Source organism: Mus caroli, unplaced genomic scaffold, assembly GCF_978045245.1.
Source record: "Mus caroli unplaced genomic scaffold, Mus_caroli_1 scaffold_4, whole genome shotgun sequence".
NCBI lineage: Eukaryota > Metazoa > Chordata > Mammalia > Rodentia > Muridae > Mus > Mus caroli.
In genome coordinates, this window is record NW_028227259.1 from 116,919,730 (window position 1) to 116,940,233 (window position 20,504).

Sequence of the window (20,504 nt, forward strand, 5' to 3'; positions counted from 1 at the left end):
AGGAGAGAGAGAGAGAAGAGGGATTGAGGAGAGAGAGAAAAGAGAGGGGAGAGAAAGAGTGAGAGGAGCAGAGAGAAGAGGGGGGAGAGGAGAGAAAAATCAAAGAGATAGGACACAGGAGAGAGAGAGGAGAGGGAGAGAGAGAGTGTGCGCATTAATCCTTCTTGTTGGAAACTCTCTTCTCTCTCAGGTCAGGGTTTTGAATGTTAAGTGTCCCTGACCCGTGCAGGTGCCCATGGCTCTATTTCCGTGTCCTGCCATGAGGGCAGACACGAGCTGAGGGTGGCAGGCCAGTCACTCGAAGGTTGCCGGCTTCTCAGGTGACCCTGTAGCATTAGCAAACAGGAAGCAGCCAACAGGTCACCAGAGACAGAGGAAGGAGCTCTTTCCCCTCCACAAAGCTGACCACCAGGGGCCGCCATTCCCTCTGCTCCTCTGTCTCAGATCTGCACCTCATCAGGGTGAGCGTCTCTCCAGAGAACTTGGCCAGGCTGCAGTGAGGGGTGGCTGAGACACACACAGGAAGCCCCGCAGTTCCAGCAATCCTGGTGTGGCACCTGGCACGTGGACATTATTGACAAGGTCTCCCTGTATAAAACCATCATCAAAGCTGCTGTCTTCCATAGCCCCAGGCTCCCAAGAAAGCCAATCATAGCTCTTCTTAGAAGGCCCTCCTGCTGGAACATCCCTGAAGCATTCTGATTCGCTGTTGATGACATCATTTCAGAGGTTTTTGTCTGCTGGCCCTGAATCTTGAGAATGGTGATAAGCAGGCAGTTCCAACATTCTGGGCCTTGGGCTGGGGTCTCTGCAAGGACCCCACAGAAGGAGAAGGGGCAGCTAAGTGGGGTGCATGGATGAAATGGAAGTTCATAACTCACATGTCCAAACACGCCAATGGGGACCAGGGAGTGGAATGTGGTGTTTGAGAATTTTTGGCCCATGGGAAATGGCACTATTTGGAGGCGTGGCCTTGTTGGAGGAAGTGCATCACTGTAGGGGCGGGCTTTGAAGCTCCGCCCAGTGTGGAGGAGTCAGTTTCTTCCGGCTGTGGTCAGATCAAGATGTAGAACTCTCAGCTCCTCTAGCACCATGCCTGCTTGGATGCGGCCATGCTCCTGCCTTGATGATAATGGAACTCTAATCTAAACCTCTGAACCTGTAAGCTAACCCCAAGTAAATGCCACGTCCTTTTTTAAGAGTTGCTTTGATCATGGTGCCTCTTGACAGTAAAGGTGCCTTAACTAAGACAGAAGAATTGGTTGAGCCCCAGATTCCACAGTGGCAGAAGTAACCTTGAACCCAGCTTCCCTAGCCTTGCAGCCAATCTACCTGTCCATGCCCTGGGTCAGGTGAGGTACGACAGCCACACTGGGAAACGACAAACGTCCTGGAAGAGTTCTTGTCTTAACACAACACCCGACGCCAAAGAAAGGCTTTTACAGACCCCGCCCCCAACTTCTGGAACACACGTTTGCACACACACCCTTCACTCCACCTAGCCAGGCCTTCCTAGGGCACAATCTCAGGAGGTGCAGGGACAGTGGGGGTGGGGGTAATACAGGGTTCTCCTCAAGAACTCTGACAGCTCTTGGAATGAAGCTTTGTGACCCATGCATAGAGTATCTATGGCAACGAGACTCCCACAGCAGATGGAAGCATTCTGGACCGTTTGACGCAGAAGCCAGGACGGGGATGGTGAATTCTCATAGCGTGGAGCAGTGGACGGTGGGGGTAGCGGTGCCTGGGGTTGAGAAGACCATGAAGAGACACGCAGAAGTGTCTCCAGCTTCCAGAACATTCTATATCACTAGAGGTGCTCAAGCAACATGTCCATCGAATCTGGACTTCAGCCACCCCATGGTTCCCTTTACACCATTCATCTACCTAAAAGATCCGTGTCTGTTCTTGGGAATTTAACATCAAAAACCACTTCTACTCCAGAGTTTATGGTGGAGAGAGGGACCCCACAGGCAGGTGAGTTTGGAGAAACAAAAGCAAAAGAGAAGAAGTCCTTCCCAGGGCACGCCATGCAAGTCCCTGGGGGTGAGGGAATCTATAAACCAAAAGAGCCACAGGCAGTGCCTCTCTTTTCAGAGAGCTGACACACCTTCAGGAGGAGCAGAATTCCCAGGCGAGGCCTGAGGAGCTGGTGAGTAGGAGAAACCTGGGAGGTGTCAGTGTGTTTGTGGCCTAGCTTATGGGTGTGGCCTGTCATGGACACTCTAGAGACTGGTGGAAGTCTAGGATGTGGCTAAGATGCCAGTCATCCTGAGCTCAGAGAGACGCTGTCACTGGACAAGATCACACAGCAAGTGGTTGGCATGAAGCCGGGTCATTGTTCCTTCGAAAGATTGAGGGCTTGCCCATGTGCCCAAGTGGGAGTGGAAGTCAACGAGAATGAAAGACCAGTGAGAAAAAGCTGACCCTCATTTGGGGGGGGCGAGTGTGTTATTGATGCACAGAGGTCATTTTTGGATGACGATGCCACTTCAGGATAGCTCCTGATATATGAAAGCAAGAGACAGTGTAGCGCCTGGCCGATGGTGGTGGTGCTCACCTTTAATCCCAGCGCTAAGGAAGCAAAGGCAGGGGGAATCTCTGAGTTTGAGGCCAGCCTGGTCTACAGAATGATTTCTAGGACAGCCAGGGCTACACAGAGAAACCCTGTCTGGAAGGGGGTGGGGGAGGAGGTGAGGAAAGGGAGGAAAAGGAACAGGGAGCAACCAGAGTTCAGGATCCATCCTACCACCTACAGAGTGTGATCCTGTCCTCAGTCTCTTGAAAATGAGGCCACCCTCCAAGCCATGCCAAAGATGGGTCACCTGGGACACTTGGGGACAGTTCATCATGAGTATTCTACCAGAGGCAGCATTCTGCCCACTTGCAGCTTAGAAACCTGCTGCTGTGGCTGCAAGCCCTCCTGAACCCCTTTATCCACCCCCCATCCAGTCTGGAAGAGAGTCCTAGACTGCACACATGAAGCTCAGGGATGCAGAGCCACAGCCTGCTGGAGGGTACAGGTCTTGGTACCAGTCCTGGCTGGCTCTTCTTGCCTAGTCATGCCAGCTTCCCCACAGGAAAGCAAGCACTGTGCCCAGGGGCCACCATCAAAGCTGTCCAGATCCTGCTAGACCTACCCCATAGCTCAAAGCCCATGCTCTCGATATGAAGTGTGTGGGCTCCTGTTTTGGGATGAGTTCTTTTTAATATTCTTGTCCCCCTTTTCACCACTGGGGATGGGCAGCTAAATCCAGTTCATTCCGATGAACACGTCATAAAGTTAACACAAGACCTCACCCCTATTTACAGAGGGGCACCTGTGACCCAGAGGGATCGAATGCCTGGCTCAATCTCACACAGCTAGAAGCAGAGTAGACATGAACTGGGATGAACTGGTACAGTCTCCTAAGAGGCACAGACTCCCACTCATCACAACAGCTTACCCGCACTCTTCACAACAAACCCCTCGGGGAAAAGAGATGGTGGAGCCCAGAGAGGGCAGGTAACTTCTCTAAGATCACAAAGTAACTGGGAACAAGGCGGGGGCTGAGAGTTAACAGCAAAGAACCATTCTCGTGGTTGGAGTCTTGAACACCTGACAGGAATCCCTTCCACACGGGGTTGTGAATGAAGGGGCTGCGCTCTGTGCTCAAGAACGCTGACGGAAGTTGGAGGGCTTTGGAAGAGAACCCAGAGGCCTCCGTGTATCCTGACACTGCGCAGCCTGCCCCAGCGACCCAGTTCACCATGGGATGGGACTCACTTCTTCTGTCTCTTCTCCAACTCATGGTTCCTACTCTGCTGGTTCTCCAGCAGCACCCGCGTGTCCTCCAGGTCCCAGGTGAGGTGGTGACACTTCCTCTTCAGCTGGTAAGCCATCTTCTTGGCCTCTTCATACGCATTCTGCAGCTCCCCAAGCTATGGAGAGAAGAGAGTGAGAGGTTCGCTGGTGCCCCCCCCCCCCCGTTTCCAAAGCCATGGATGCTGGGAGAGAGAAGACCTCAGAGGAGTTCCTGTCAGTGTTAGGAAGCCGCTTCCCCGAGCCCCACTTTGCTGGGAGGTAATTCCCAGCTCACTTTGTGGTCAGTCCATCAGCCTCACCTCTGCCAACTTCCTGCCCCACACTCTTAATTCATTTTTCATTGCCCTGCCTCGACTTGACACTTGGACTGGCAGTTGACGGATGGCTCTATCATCTGGGGAGACTTGTGAAGATTAGCTTCAGAGTCACAAAGAGGGAACTCCCGGCCACTAGGGGTGGCCCCACAAGAGCAAATGCTGTGTGGCTCCATAGTGTGGGCTGAAACCCACAACTTACTCAGGGCCATGTACAAACAGGAACAAAGCTGTCTGCATCTTCCCCAGACCCTCCCCAATACCACACACACACACACACACACACACACACATCCTAGTTTAGAAGATTGGGATTCAGGACGCATGCTTTGAAGAAGTAGCCTCATTAAAGGGCTGCTTTAAATAAGCAAAACTCTGAGTTAATGAGGCCTGTAATTCTAAATTCAGTATTTGAAGGCAAATGGGATGTTTTCTTATGTTCCGCCGCTCGGAAAGGGTTGCGGGCTTATGACTTTTTAATGTAGTGTGAATATCCCCCTTCCTCAGGGAGAGAGGCATGACTTTGTAATCCGTCATTACAGACCAAGGCCGCCGCTCCCTTTGTCTCTGTGTGTCCATCTGGGAAGTGACTGTTAAAAGCTCCACCAGCATCACCCTTGGGGTGGGGACAGGTTTACCACACCTCTCTTCCACTATTTATAGCCCCCCCCCCATGATCATCCCTTGGCCCTTTCCATAAGATATCACAGTTTATTTTTCTCCCATGTTGAGAGCATAGTAGAAGAATAGAAACCCCCACCCTGCGGCTCCTCCAGTGAATGGGAGAGACCAAGGAATAAAGAGATGCATGCCCTGCAAGGTGTGTGCCAGACTGGAAGTGAGTGGCTGAGGGATTCCCACCTCAGTCTGTGTTAGCCAGGGCTTTCTAGAGTGTGGTGTTTGAGGTCTGCAGCTGGGGTGAGAATATCAAGACAGAAGAGGAGGAAACACCCTCTGAGCTGCAGCTGCAGCAGAAGAGGCAAAGGTGCAGGGCTGAGAAAGTGCTGAACATTTGGGGACAAGATCAGTTGATACTGGGATGGACCCTTGAGGCTAAGCTCTTCTGAATTCATCCTCCCAACAACTTGAAAGTGATTATTATTTTACTATTTGAGGCAGAGGCAGTCTCATGGAACTTAGTTTTGTCTTAAACTTGCTAAGCAGTGGACGACGACCTCAAATCCTTGATCCCCTTGTTTCTACCTCCCGGGTCTGAGGAGCAGGCATGAGCTCCTACCCCTGGCTCGGCAAAGTAATTTGAAACTGATTGTAGGAGAGTTAAGGAGTACCCTGGGAATCTTTGACATTTGCCTTGACTGTGAGGGTAGAGTGACAGCCAGAGAGCGAGTGGACCAATGAGTGGAGACACCCGAAGACAAGTCAAGAGGCCAGATGGTCACAGTGAACACCGAGACAGGAGAGTTGATGTTGCTAACAATGATCTATGCTCTCAGGAAAGAAGGGAAAGAGGGGCCTGGTGGTGCATGCCTGTCACCCCAGCTGGCTGAGGAAGGAAGATCACAAGTTCAAGGTCACCCTGGACACTATGGCAAGATAGTGTCTCAAAGAGAGTGAAGTAGAAGCTTCGTGGCAGAGCACTTGCCTTGCCTCACATGCACAAGAGAAGGCTATGTTCAGTCTCAAGCACTGAGACATAAAAAGGGTGGGTGCTCCAGGATCTTAGGTAGGCAGATAACACAGAGCCAGGGTGGTAAAGGTAGATAGCCATATTGTGGGCGCCTTGTTCGGGCTGAGAGCAGTCACTAGACCCCAACGTGTTTGAAAGGAGAAATGTGTGAATAGCCAGGCAGACCTGGGAGATGCACCTTGAGCTTAGACTCTCAAAGAGAAGCAACCAGCATGAAGGTTAACAGGAAACCTCAGCCTAGACTGTCATAGAGAAACCTGAAGCCATGGATGAAGGAGGGAAACCCAATGTGTACAAGAAACCCAATGTGGCCCCTTTCAAGTGTATTTCTGACAGGAGACCTTTCTCATGTTCCATTATCAAAGGATGCCCGGCAAAGCCAACGTAGTTAGGAAAATTAGAATCTGTTGGATATCAGCACAATGAAACCTAGCTCAATGCATGCATACATGCACATATGTACATACACGCACATGTGTACACAAGTACACACACACACATACACACACACACACACACACACTGCCATGAGAGAAGGAGAAGGAACATTCCCAAGCACAGGCCGGTTGGATTCGGTCCAGAGGACCCCCAAGGATCAATGGTACACCTTGACATCACCACATGTAATGGTAGAACAATCTGGAAGGGATTCAGGGTGCTCTAACCTACAATACAACTCGTGGGTGAAGAGAGAGGCTGGAGGCTGTGGCTCTGGTCTAGAGACAGATAACAGACCACTGGGCCTGGAGAAGTCAGGCGGTGCTGGTTCGGATGAGAATGGTCTCTTTAGGCTCATCTATTTGAAAGCTGAGTCATCAGGGAGTGGAATGGCTTAAAGGATTAGAAGGACCAGGAGGTGTGGCCATGTAGGAAGAAGTGTATTACTGGATGTGGTCTGGGAGGTTTCAAAAGCCCAAACCAATCCCAGTTTATCTATCCCCATCTCTGCCTGTGGATCAAGATGTAGCTCTCAGCTACTGATCCTGTGCCAAGCTCTCAGCTACTGATCCTGCGTCATCCTCCCAGCCAAGCCATGATGATAATGGACTGAGCCTCTGAAACTGTAAGAAACCCCCATTTAAATGATATCTGTTACAAGGGTCATGGTGTCTCTTCACAGCCACAGAGCACTAAGACTGTAGGGTTAGAGTATGCTGTGGTGACTTTACAGGCCAGAACCTAAGGCCCAGATCCTAGTGATTCCTGTGACATGGTCTGGACACGAAGCAACTGGGCCACCACCCTTCCCTCAGAACACCCTCCCCCACACCCCCATCCCACAGGGACAGGTTTTGTTCCAACAGTAGAGATCCTCCTTTCCCAGGACTAGACAACACAGTGGCCTCTCACAATGAGGGGGGGCGCTGGGGGGGGGGAGAAGATATCAGTTTCCCGGGACTCTCAGGTCCTGACCCTCCACCCTCTCTCACCTTCTGTTCCAGCTCTGTCCGAGCCTTCATCTCCGAGTCCAATCTCTCCTCGCACTGTTGAAGGCGCTTGCGTAGGAAATCGTTCTCCATCTGAGCACAGTCCAAACGCATCTGCCACTCGTCCGCTGTGTGACAGAGTCAGCAGCTGATGAGTGAGGCGGCAGGTATGGATCTCACCTCACTTCTCGGCCCTGTGCTTGTCACTTGGAAGTGACATTTTGAAAGGCTCTTGAGCCTCAGTCTTGGATTTGGGGTAAGAAACTGTGCTGAAGTCCAAGATGAGGCAAAGGCTAGGCTCCCTCTAGGAAGTCTGTCCTGTCCTGACTACATCCAGCTCTCTGGAGGGTTGACCTCACTGTTGTAAGGTCAGATCCCTTATACCCTGCAAGGGGAATCACATGCTTCTTTTTCCAAAGAAATTACACAATCTGTAAGGCATGGAATTCTCTAGCCTCTGGTGTATGTCCAACATCATGTAGTCATTTTCCAGATAGTTGGGAATTCATGCTCTCCAGCTGCCAATGGACACATCAGAATCATGGGTCATGAATCCTGGGGTAAAGAGAGACATGCTCCTGGCTATGTGCTGGGCGGCAGATTCTTATTGATTTGGGGTTGAGTTACTAGCTAAATGGTTGGGTGATCACCCAATAAGAACTTGACCACAAATGCCCCAGGAGATGTGGTGTATGGTAAATCCTTTGATTTGGTTTAAACAGTTGTGTGATGGTTGAACTGAAACCATGGTCACGGTGCTTTATCTTTTGATCACCAAAGAAGAGAATGATTTTCCTTAAGTTAATGGAGCTGGGGAGACATCCTTAAGAAGTACTCAACCTACTTATTTGTCATCTATGTACCTTTACATCTATCTACATCTATTATCCACCCACCTATCTGTCCATCCATCTGTCAGTCATCCACCCACCCATCTATCTGTCCACCCACCCATTCATCCATCTATCTATCCATTCATCCATTCATCATCTATCCATCCATCCATCCATCCATCTATCCATCCATGTGACACACATTCAATGCACTGCTTCTTAGGAGTACAAGGGATAATTGCATTAATAAGTCATTTATACCCAGCTTTTAGTATAATTTGATGGGAATAAGAAACATGTTCAAAGAGAGCTACAGACTAGTTTTCTCCTGGAAAAATTCATGAAAATCCAGAAAGGGGCTTGAATCCATGAGGACTCTCCTGGGACACACTATGATGCTAAACATATGGAAAAAGCAAACTAGTGTTCATTAGGTAGATAGACAGGCAGACAGACAGACAGATGGTTGGGTAGATGGTAAGGTGGAAGAGTAATGAATGTATCATTGATGAGTAATGGTAGATGTTTGTGTAGATAGATAAGGGGGTACATAGATGATGGATGGATGGATGGATGGGTGGGTGGGTGGATGGATGGATGGGTAGGAGGGTAGATAGATGGGTGGATGGGTGCATGGATGGGTGCATGGATGGGTGGATGGATGGATAGGTCAGTGAGCAAGGCAATGGTTGAGCAAATATGTAGCCAGTATGTCCAACAACATCCTGATTTATCTGTTCACCTGTTCCCTGTATTTCTGCAATCTATCTCTACATGTTTTAGTTTCCTGAGAACGAACCTCAACTAAAATTCTTCCCAAGCTCTCAGTGTCTAGCCTGGTGCTGGGTGTGTATTGCAGAAGATTCACTATAAGTAGTCAGGCAGGCATAAATAAAACCATGATTTTTATGATGCGGGCAAGCAAGCACAGCAGTGGTGAATGAAAGTGTTTTATCACCTCTATCAACTTCCTGTGTTTTAGAGGTTTCATGTAAAGAATACGTATGACTTTCATAATGAGAAACAGAGTCTCTATGGCCCGGCTTCCTGAACTGCACACCTTCAGCTAAGCACCTGCTTTGTGTGGTGACTGATATGCCTTCGAGCTAAGTGCATCTCCCATCTCATCTGCCCCCTGATCACTGCAAAAGAAACATGCCCAGGAAGCCTCATTCAGACATGTCTTAGATGGATGGAGCCTGTGCTGGGATGCCTCTGGGCTACCCAGAGCTACCTCCAAATAGCTGGCTCTGTACCAACAGCTGGCCCTGTGTGCACTTTGTCTTGTTTAGTCTCTGGTATCAGAAACTTTCAGCTGCCTGTGGTCCATTCCAAGGGAAACTCAGACTCAAACAAAACCAGGGCACAGTGAATGTGTTGGAATGGTCTTGGGTAAAGGAGCTTGAGAAGGCTCCAAACATGATCCCTTGGGTTCACTCCCAAGACCCACATGGTAGGAGAGAACTGATTCCCACAGATTGTCCTCTGTCCCATGTCCTATGTGTGCCACATACACGTGCAATTAAATGGATGTAGTATTTTTTAAAGAGTCTCGAAAAGGTCCACTGTGATTGGTGCCTTCTCCACAGATTCTAGACTCCTGTCCCCTGGATGGTACTGATGTTGCAAGGGCATCCTGAAGTCTGGTACCAATATTAGCTAGACTCTAATGTCTGGACACTTTCTCAACAGCCTCTATTCAGCAGGAGAGAATCCACATAATAGTGGGAACTGGACAAAGATGCCCCCATCCCATCCAACCATGAATGCCAAGTCCCTAGGCAGTGGTATAAGCAGTGCACTGATGCTGCCTGCCTCTCACTGGGCAGCCACTCTGAGAGTCAGCCTCAACTTGATCATGTATGTGAAAGCATGCAGAGCCCATATTCCTCATGGTGAAGAGGTAGCTGATGGCTATGGGTTAGTCTACTCCATATGGCCCAGCTCTGCGTGTTCATCATCTAGGACCAGCTACACTTGAATGTGAGGAATCTGGGGCTCAGGGCGACTTTGAATAGCATGGTATGATTCAAATACAGAGGGGAAATTAAAATACCTGGACTCCACTGTCATCTTCATCAAATAGAAGAGAATGTAACACTGACCCGTCATCATTCTTGAGTGTGTGTGTTTGTGTATCTGTGTGGGAGTATCTGTGCATGCATGTGTGTGTGTGTGTGTGTGTGTGTGTGAGAGAGAGAGAGAGAGAGAGAGAGAGAGAGAGAGAGAGAGAGAGAGAGAAGAGAAGAGAAGAGGAGAAGAAGAGAAGAGAAGAGAAGAGAAGAGAAGAGAAGAGAAGAGAAGAGAAGAGAAGAGAAGAGAAGAGAAGAGAAGAGAAGAGAAGAGAAGAGAAGAGAAGAGAAGAGAGAAAGCATGAAAGCCAGAGAACAACCTTGGGTCCTGGCTCAGACCCCAACTATCTTGCTTCTGTGAAACAGGATCTCTCACTATCCTTGGGACTCACAAACTAGGCAGGGTAGCCACCTAGCCCTATGGAGCCACCTGTTTCTGCCTTCCCGGAGCTGAGATCACAAGCCTGGACTATCACATCTGACTTCTATTGAGTAGTAAGGGTCATTCCTGAAGCTGGCACTGCAAGCACTATACCCAATGAGCCACATTTCTAGCTCCTCCCTGCTTTTGACCCTTCACCTTCTGTATGAGTTTTCACGGTAAATTTGGTTGGGCAGTACTATGGTTGCCACACCAGACTGGAAGCTGCCCAAGGGCTGTGCCTTCTGGCCGTTGAAGACACGACGTGAGTGGGACACATGTGCTCCACACATACTCTTGAACAAACACACCAAACAGGAAGGTGTTCCGTCTGCCGACTCACCTCCCCCTGCTGGTTTCTCCTCCAGGTTGGCCCCCTGGATCTTCTGCTGTGCCTCCTCCAGCTGCTTCTGAACTTCCCCCAATGCATTTTGCACTTGCTGATACTTAGTCTGGAAGAAAAGGCTCAGTGTTGGCTGGGATTTGGAAATGGTAGAATCTGTACCCCCAAACCCAGGTTCACTTATCAAGAAATTAGTCCTTCACTTGGCACTGTGAAAGGTCGGGCCCAGCGGAGGTCCCCAGGTCACTGGCCCCTGGAAGGAATTAGTCATTCTTGTGAAGTCCCGGCTTTAGTCATTACAGTATAAAAGTAGGGATCCCTCCCCCTCTCCCCTCTCACTTCCTGTTTGGTGCAGTGATGCCAGCTGCCTTGGGCTTTTACCAAAGGCTGAGCTAATGGGACCAGCCCAAGACCTTCAGTCTCTAGAACCATGAGTTAGCAAGCGTCTTTGCTTTATAAAGGAACCCACTTGAGGTATTTTGTTGTAGTAATGGAAAGGGACTAAACTGGCTAAGACTGACAATTTCACAGGGTTTGGTCACCTGTTACACATTCAGGACACAAGCGTGATATGTCCCCTGCATTTTTCCCACCCAAAGGTCCTTCCAAGGTCATGAGCCTGCTATGCATATCATGTCTCCACTGCTAAGGTCACTGCCCGAAGCACCTCCCAGACCTAGGAACCCCGGATTGTCCCAAGGACCCAGGGCACAGAAGTCAGTTAACCTGTATACCTGTCTCACTTGGGATGACAGGTCCCAGAGAAGCACTAGTAACCAGGTCCTACCACTTTTAACCACCCCCCCCTAGGTGGCTACGAGTCCTCACCTTGAGTTCCTGAACCTCTCGGAGGGCCTGAAGCCTCTCTGCCCGCTCACTCTCCAGCGCCTGGCAGGCCACATCTCCTTTGAAGCGTTCGTCAGCAAGCTCTGAGGTCAAGTCTGTGATCTGAGGACGAGAAACCAGGACCACTGACCCTTCTTTTCTCTACACACTGCACACAGTAGGACCATCCTAGGACAAACCACTTCTGGGGGAAAGGTGATCCCGCTTCATAAACAGTGGCCGAAAACTCATACTTGAGGATGTAGCTGTTCCTGGTGTGGGAGAACTCTTTTGTTAGCACAAAGTTCTCTGATTATCAGTTTTCAAATGGCAGAGAGGGAACCTATCATTAGTAATGCTGTCGGAGATGAGAAAGATAAGCCCTGGACAGTTTATCCTGACACATAGTAGGTGCTCAATTAAGGACAGCTGACCATGAGTTGTCCTGCTGGTCATCACTGTCCCTGAAGAAGATACAACCACAGTTGGATGTTCCACACAGTGCGCTATGGCTCTGTGGTCCCTGGTACCTGCTCTCTGCCTTCCCAGCATGCCTTGTCTTTCTTAGGTGCACTTGGCCTGTAAAGTGTTGTTAGTGATCACATAGACCTTTTAACAGGGGACAGAGAATTAACATGACATGTGAACTGGGTATTTCTGAAGGAGTTGATAATGGTGCCCTGTTTTCTCCTGGGCTGACAGACACAGGTGCCACCACCACAGGAGAGCAAATGAAGACCCGGCCTCCAAGTACTTGTTGCTTTCTTCTTGGCTGTTTGGAAGACACCAGAGCCAGAAAACACAGGACTATGAAGGTGTGTGTGTGTGTGTGTGTGTGTGTGTGTGTGTGTGTCTGTGTCTGTGTCTGTGTCTGTGTATGTCTGTGTGTGTCTGTGTATGTCTGTGTGTGTCTTGTGTATGTCTGTGTATGTGTGTATGTATATGTCTGTGTGTATCTATGTATGTCTGTGTGCGTCTTTGTGTGTATGTGTGTGTATGTTGTGTCTCTCTGTGTGTGTCTGTGTGTGTGCGCCTTTATAACATGATGGTTTCATGTAACTCAGGCCATCCTTTAACTCTATATAGCTGAGGATGGCCTTGAACTCCTGATCTGCCTGTGTCTACCTGCTAAGTGCTGGGGTGACAGGTGTGGCCCATATATACACCATGCTGGGAATGGAATCCAGGGCTTCATTGTGTTTTATATAATTGCAAATATAATATAAAGTCGAGAGGGAGTGTGGAACACGATCAAGGCTAAGAACATGTGGCTGCCTCCGTCAATATTTCCAACCAGGGCCTTGTCCATGGGAGCCACACGAGCACTGACTTCTGTCTCTTGGTACTCAGACTGGATCAAATAGATATAGTGTGGAGATATATATACATACATATATTACATATGTAATAAAATATGGTTACATCCCTCCCTCCCATTTCTTCCTCAACTTGCCTCCTACCTCTCAACATACCCCCCCTCCCAACTTTGTTGATTAGCTCCATCCAGTTACTACTGCCCACCTGTGGGTGTGGCCATCACTGGCAGACCAGCTGTCAATAAAGCGTGACTCTCCCTCACTCTCCTTTTTGATCATATGAGCACAGCACAAGGTGCCTACTCAACCATAAAGATGGCTTCACAAGGGCTCCAGCTGCCCCGAGATGCACATTTGTACTGCGTATTTCTTTCCAATATTTTGAAAATTGGAAAACAGTGCACTATTGTGAAGGTTTTGGGAAGATGTCCCCTTCCACAGAACCGCAAGGCTCCAGGACCGTTTAGAACTTGGAGAGGTAACTGATGTGTCACGGGCGGTCGTTAGCCTGTTTGATAGCTGCTTCTTGTCTTCCTCTTTGACTGACATGGTGTCCTGTGACTACCAGAAGAGAATTCTGTGGTGTATTAACTTAGCTTATTAACCTTGCTTCCTAGTCACCACCTAAGAATGTTCTAGCATCTGTGGCCCTGTAACAGGTTTCCTCGTTTTCAATAAACTACAACTGATGTCTCTCCACCAATGTACTTCAGAAGTATTGAGCTGTGGTTTCGTTTGTTACGTTATTTTAATAGTTCATAAAATGGCCTCCATGCTGGAGTGTGGAATTGTGGGTAACCTGAATCTGTTCCCGGGACATAGTCCCTGATATTTGGCTCTGGAACAAAAGACCTCTGAGGTGAGAGCTGTATTGTCAGGAGAAGAGTTGTGCTCCAGAAATTGAGGCCACTGCGTGCTCTGCAGACTTTCTTTTCCCATCCAGCCTGTCTTTGCCCCACCATGACCCAAATGGAAACCAAGATTACAGAGCAAGCAAGCAGCAAAGCCGAGATTTGAACTCTCGTCTGCCACAACGGCAATGGCTACAGAATTGGGGGCTCTTGAGGGCTCTGGGTAGGTAGCCTCTGAGAGGAGTCTTTGGGCAAGTTAGATTTGCTTGTGGCCTCACAAAAGCCCAATGGGACCTGGGACAGTGACCAGTACAACCCAGGAACATCCGGGCCCACACTCCTAACCGCCTTCCACCCTGGGAATCAGCCTTGATTCCAGCAGGGGTACAAGGATCCCCCCCCCCGCCGCTTAGACAATGAGCGTGAAATTTAATTTGTGCTAATCCGTCTGAGCGTGGGGAACACAGAATTAATTTGACACATTAATTTTTAGTTGTGTGGAACCCACAGTCTAGAGCCTGAAGGACAGTTCTTTCGGCGGCCGGATACTCTCACATGGTCAACTCCACGCAAACCTTTCCCTTCCTCCTTCCCTTCCCTCCCCTCCCCATTCATCCCTTATCTTTCCCTTCCCTCCTTCCCCCTCCCCCCTCCCCTTTGCAGAGGAGAAATGGGCCCCACACTCAGAACTAGGAAAACCAATTTAAGGATGAGTGAGTCTGGCTTGCAAACACAGCAGAGTTTGGTTGTGTTTTTTAACAGATGTCACAGGGCAATTGATAGGAAATTGCTTTGACAGCCTTCCCCGATCCACCCTGTGCTGGAATCAGCAAAAAACGACCTTTCTACTTAGGGACAATGTCCCTCGGGACGAGCAGGACTGAGGGGAACATGAGTGGATGCACAATCTTACAGAATGCAAGAGAAAGGAACTGGTCTGGGCTGGCTGGCGGCACAGGATGGTTACCCTGGTACCGAGGAAGAGGGACCACGTGTTCAAGGCCAGCTCGGGTGGAATAGCAAGGCACTATTGTCAGCAACAGAGGGGTGAGGCTGCAGCTCGGTGGTGGGGTGCTCAACCAGTGTGTGCCAAGTCCCAGTACTGAGAAAGAAACGTCAGCACAGGGCGCAGCCTAAGACAGATACTGAAAGCTGAACACAGCTGGGGCTGGTGCTGTCATTATGTGTGCACCTACTGTGTGCCAGGCTTCTTACCAGGGACACATAGTGTAATTAGAGATGGGTAACTAATGGGGATCCATATATCTTACCCTGACCCTGCCCTCAGCCCTGACTTCTGAAAATTCTCAAACCTGGGAGGAACCTGGGAGAGATGAAGAGAGAGAACATGGCTCTCAGATGCAGGGTCAGCTGTGGGGGCTTAAGGGTAACATTCTGCAGAGGGCACTGATTGAGAGCAACTGCTTGTGTAAATCTCTCTCTCCTCTCTCTCCCTCCCCCTCTCCTCTCTCTCCTCTCTCACTCCCCCACCCCTCTCCTCTCTTTCTCTCCCCTCTCCCTTCCCCCTCTCTCTTCTCTCTCCTCTTTCTCCTCCCTCCACCCCTCCCTCCTCTCTCTATTCTCCCCCCACCCCACTCCCGTGTGTATGCCTACATGTGTGTTTGTGTGCATATGTATATTTTTATGTGTGTATGTGCATGTGTATATGTATGTATATATGTATATCTGTTTATATATCTTTATGTGTTTATGTGTGTATGTATAGTGTCACAGGAACACAGACACCTTACCAGAGGCTATGTCACTGAAAAAAAATCACTCTCCCTCCCCAGCAATAGCATCTCAGCTGGGGTGTGGCATGAGTCCCCATCCCACTCTTTTGGAACCTTGACTGGCTTGCCTTGTATTGTTAGCCACAGCTTAAGTGAGCCAATGAATGCAACCAGAAGACAGTGTTTTACATTGATCTCACACACACACACACACAAACACACACAGGTGTATACATGCACAAACACATGCATACATATGCACACACATGTATACACATGCACACACACATGCATATACATACACACACATGCATACATATGCACACACACGTATACACATGCACACACACATGCATATACATGCACACACATGCATACACCCCCCCACACACACACACACCTGGCTCTTGCATTCTTTCTCCCCTAACTTCCATGATGCAATGGCATTGGAGACAGTCTTATTTCAGAGATTTTGCATGCTCAAGGATGCAATTAGACTCACTAGAAGAGGCTCAATCTAAGTAGCAATCAGGAAATGCAGATCATTGCCTCTGTAAGTGCCACTTCAAGCTCGAAACACACAGATTGGGAAGGAGCTGCAGGGGAGGGTTGGCGAGGACGTGTGCATGTTGTGTGCCAGCCCGTACATTTGTGGCATGCCAATTGCTGTCACTACATGTGGACAAGCTGCTCTTGCATAGACAAGTGGTTAGTGCCCTGAAGTTGACAACGCCACCACAGGTTCCTGTGTTGGATGTCAAACCCCACACACATGGCAAGAGAGGAGTAGGTGTACCTTCTTCCATCATGTGAGTTCTGGGGTTTGAATTCAGATCATTAGCCTTGGCAGCAAGTATTCTAACCTGTGGAGCCATCTTACTGGCCCTGTAGAAGTGTTTTGATGCTAGACTGAAAAACAAGGGGACCACCAACTCTATAGCATAATTGACCATGAAGTCAAAGCAATGCTCGATTCAGACAGAGAATGAACAACACCAATCCTTCCTTCCTGTCCCTGCCCTCTCAGGCTCACACCATGAGCTTTCACCAGGATTACAGTATCAGGTATGCTCCAGGAAAGCAGAGTTCAGACCTAACCAGGAAACCACTGGTCACCCCGTAACTGTTCAGCCACTATTGCTCCTGTGGGCATATCTTGCCTGGCAGCTCAGGATTGTAGCATGCAGGTACATGTGTACATGAACACACATACACATAAACATGCATACACACACTCACACACTCATATGCACGCACACTCACATGTACACACTCAAACACAAAAAGACATTCACATACAACTGTACACCCAGTATACATACAAATGCACACAAGCACTTGCACACATGCACACACACATACAGATGATGCTAATTAAATGTGATGGAACACAAAAAAGAACAAGAGAGTAGAAGACTTGTTGGGATGAAGTTCAGAGGAGTGGGAGGGGAATGAGAAGAAGTGTGATCAGAACAGATGTTAAGTGTATTGGGAGAGATGCATATGCATGTGTGTGTGTGCGCATTGTGTGTTTATGTGTGTATTGTGTTTATATTGTGTGTTTGTGTATTGTGGTGTGTGTATGTGTATGCATTGTGTGTGTGTGTTCAGGGGCTGGAGAGGTGCTCTGTTGTTAATAGGACTTGCTGCTTTTCTAGAGGATCTGAGTTTGGGTCCCAGCACCCACAACTGAAGACTCACAACTGCCTGCAACTCCAGCTTCAGGGAGTCCAGTGCCCTCTTTTGGCCACACTGGGCCCTGCACTCACATGCACAGATCCACACAAACACAGAGAGAATTAAAAAAATAAGAGCACATCTTAAAACAAAACGTTTACCATCCTTGGCTACACCAACAGAGGCTGCCTGAGACTCAGTCTCCAAAAGGAAAAGCTCGACAGAGGAGATATCTGTTAATAGCAGACAGTGGGTGGTGTAAAAGGGGAGCTATCCCAGGAAAGGGGATCTCAGGATGAGGCTGAGTTTCTCATTCACATGTACCCTGTGCTTCCTGTAAAGGCATTTAAGCTAATTATCAATAACTTGAGGAAAAGCAAAAAGAAAGCAGCTTCCCACCTGGGAGCCATCTGTCCGTATATTGGTCAGTTTTTAAATTTCCCTATCGAATGATTTGTCTTCCAGCCAACTGCCGTGAGTTCTCTGCGTGTTCTGGACTCGGCTTATGTCATGTACGACATTGGTGTCATATTTTATCATGTCTCCATTTCACCCTCTAGTGAGCACCCTCCCTGTGTTCATCATGGTGAGACAGCCCTCAGCCCAACCCTTTCACCTTTTGTGGCTTACACGGGAGGGAACTTCTCTCTTTGGGACCAGATGATTTTGGGTGGTTGTGTGGAGTCGGGAAAATGCAGGGTGCCATTGCTGCCCGAGTGTCGTGGGCTGAGGCAGGAGATCTGAGTGTGCGGCAGGTGGGAGGCCTACCTTGCTCTCCAGCAAGTCTGCATTCTGTCTGAGCTCACTCCTCGAGTTCTCCAACTTCTGTAGCTTCTGTCTCAGCAGCGTCAGCTCCTCCTGCAAGACAAATGTCCATGCAGAGGCTGGCCGGGGTCAGTCTCACGGTCCACTCCTGTTAGGAGAAGTCGCAGTGCCCAAGGCTTCGGGGACTTGAGATAACCTAGTGAGCCCCTCTAGGGCAACAGGGACACCTTGCACTCCATGCTCCCTGAAAGTATCTAAAATGCTCACATCACGTCCACAGCTTCAGCACGGCACATACAACAGTATCTAGGGTCTGCATCCCACCTCATAAATTCACGTAATTAACTTTCAATCAAAAATAGAGCCTTTGAAAAAAAGGGTGGCTGGCCATGGCACAGTGACCAGCCCAACTGGGACTTCTCCTTCACCATTTCCAAATATCAACCCCTCTGCTCTTAGGAGTCTGGAGCACACATAGGCCTGAGTGCTTATCTTCTTCATATGGGGACAATGTTCAACCATAGACTGTCTGTGTGTGTGCGTGCATGCGCACGCATGTGCACATGCCTGTGCATGCATGTTCACATGCCTGTGCGTGCGCATGCGTGTGTGACTGTGATTGTGCAGAATGTGCTCAGCACTTCATCCTCACGAGTGTCACTCTCCCACCAGGGGCTGCTCTCCAATCCTGTGACACCATCACTGGGAGCAGTAGCAGGTGACAGAATGACATCTAGGCTGTGGGCACAAGGGAGTACTATGCTGCACTAAAGAAGAGTAAGAAAGGGCTCCCTGAAATGCCCTTGGGTATATCTAGAATATATTGGTGAGAGCATAGCACATGCTTCACAGGGTGTGCCTCAACAAAAGTGCTTGGGGCCACAAAGTGCCAGATATCAGGCTTTGCCAGTTTGGGGACATTCATATGGACTTCACTAGCGGTTATTTTTAGATGAAGGCTGCATGGCTCACCTTATATTTGCTGTTTGTTTACAAAATAAAGGAGCCTTGTGTATAACTTGAGATATCTATAGATAGATTAGATATAGAGATAGAGATATATAGATAGCACACACCAGAAGCTGTCCAAAACAGTTTCCTACCTGAGGAATGGCTGTATGTGTGTGCACGCACATGCACACATGTGCACATGTGTGTGCATGCATGTGTGTGCATGTGTGTGTTGGATGGCAAGGGTTTCTCTGAGAGATGCCAAAGCCCCCTGACTGGGATTACAACAAGCCCTGTGGCCCAAGAGTGACTGGCACAATTAACCAGCATCCCATAGAGCAGCTGTGTTTGGGGAACACAGTCTGAGCTGACGGAAGCCTGCAAGCAAATGAATGGAAAGCTGTTGAGCTGTTGGTCAATGGCCACCAGGGACCTGAGTGCTGGGTATGAGCATGAAGGTGGACGGGTGTCACCACCCAGAGGACCGAACCCACCTCCTTGGCTCGAAGCTGCTCCGTGCCGAGCGTGGAACTCAGCAGGGGCCGGAGAGACGCCAGGAGCCCCCACCACGGCCAGTCTTTGACCTTCAGGAACACAGCTAGGTTCTTCTGGATACACAGTGCAGCCAGCCTGCGGATCTGCAGAAGGAAAATGGGGGTGTATGGGGTTCGCCTGCCTGGGAGAGGGGACAGGGGGACAAACCAGATGGAGAAAGCAGAGCCGCAGCCTCGTTTACCTATTTATTCCAGGCACCTACAACACAGGCTGTAGAGGTGGGGAGGTGTCTCATGTCAGGGTGAGCTCTTGCCCAAGCGCTCTTGGGGCACCCCTTGGATGGGGCATCATAGGGGAGTCACAGTCATGCCCGCTCATTCAGACCTGTATGATCAGTACCTTCAGCTTCTTATATTCCTGGCGAGACAGAAAGCCCCTACAGGCTGCTTGGAAGAGAACGATATTCCGGGACACCAGCTTCTCCCGTTGCCTCTCCAGCCTGGAGACCACACCCGCCTTGAGGAAAACCTGGAGTCAGGGGAGGAAGGTGTAGGTGAGGCCTCTGCCTAGCCTGGGTGTCTGAGGGTTCCACTCGAAACCCATCTCTCTTATCAGGATGCAAGTGGTCTGTCTTCTCATGGCTCCTCTTTCTGCCTCCAGCTCCCAGCTACCCAGCATGCCCCAGGCATCTTTAGCAGGATGGATGTACCCACCCACCCACCCCTGGGGCTTTTACAAAGGCAAAATCTGGGGCTGGAGATGTGGCTCAGTTGATAGAGTGCTTGTCTAGCATGCCAGAAGTCCTGGAATCTGTCTGTATGTCATGGAGGCACTCTGGAATCCCAGCACTTGGGTATTGGAAGCAAGATGATCAGAAATTCAAAGTCATGTCTGACTAATGGTGACCTCAAAGCCAGCCTGGGCTACATCCTCGAGACTGAAAGGCCAGCCTGGTCTACATGAAACACTGTCTTAAAATAAAAACAACAATGTAAAGAGAAAAAGAAAGAACCCCCACTGAACCACAG

The 20,504-nt window shown here is 49.3% G+C and overlaps 1 protein-coding gene across 2 annotated transcripts in view; it reads right to left on the reverse strand.

Annotated features, from left to right (window-relative positions):
* Positions 1-20,504, reverse strand: part of Myo18b (myosin XVIIIB) — a 208,656-nt gene that overhangs the window by 103,541 nt on the left and 84,611 nt on the right. For both annotated transcript variants that reach the window (XM_085837031.1, XM_085837032.1), the window contains exons 23-29: positions 19,876-20,004; positions 19,476-19,619; positions 18,034-18,123; positions 11,692-11,811; positions 10,864-10,972; positions 7,198-7,322; positions 3,767-3,921 (exon numbers count right to left, since the gene is read on the reverse strand). In XM_085837031.1, the coding sequence (XP_085693157.1) occupies positions 3,767-3,921; positions 7,198-7,322; positions 10,864-10,972; positions 11,692-11,811; positions 18,034-18,123; positions 19,476-19,619; positions 19,876-20,004 (872 nt within the window). The remainder of the gene's footprint in view (positions 1-3,766; positions 3,922-7,197; positions 7,323-10,863; positions 10,973-11,691; positions 11,812-18,033; positions 18,124-19,475; positions 19,620-19,875; positions 20,005-20,504) is intronic.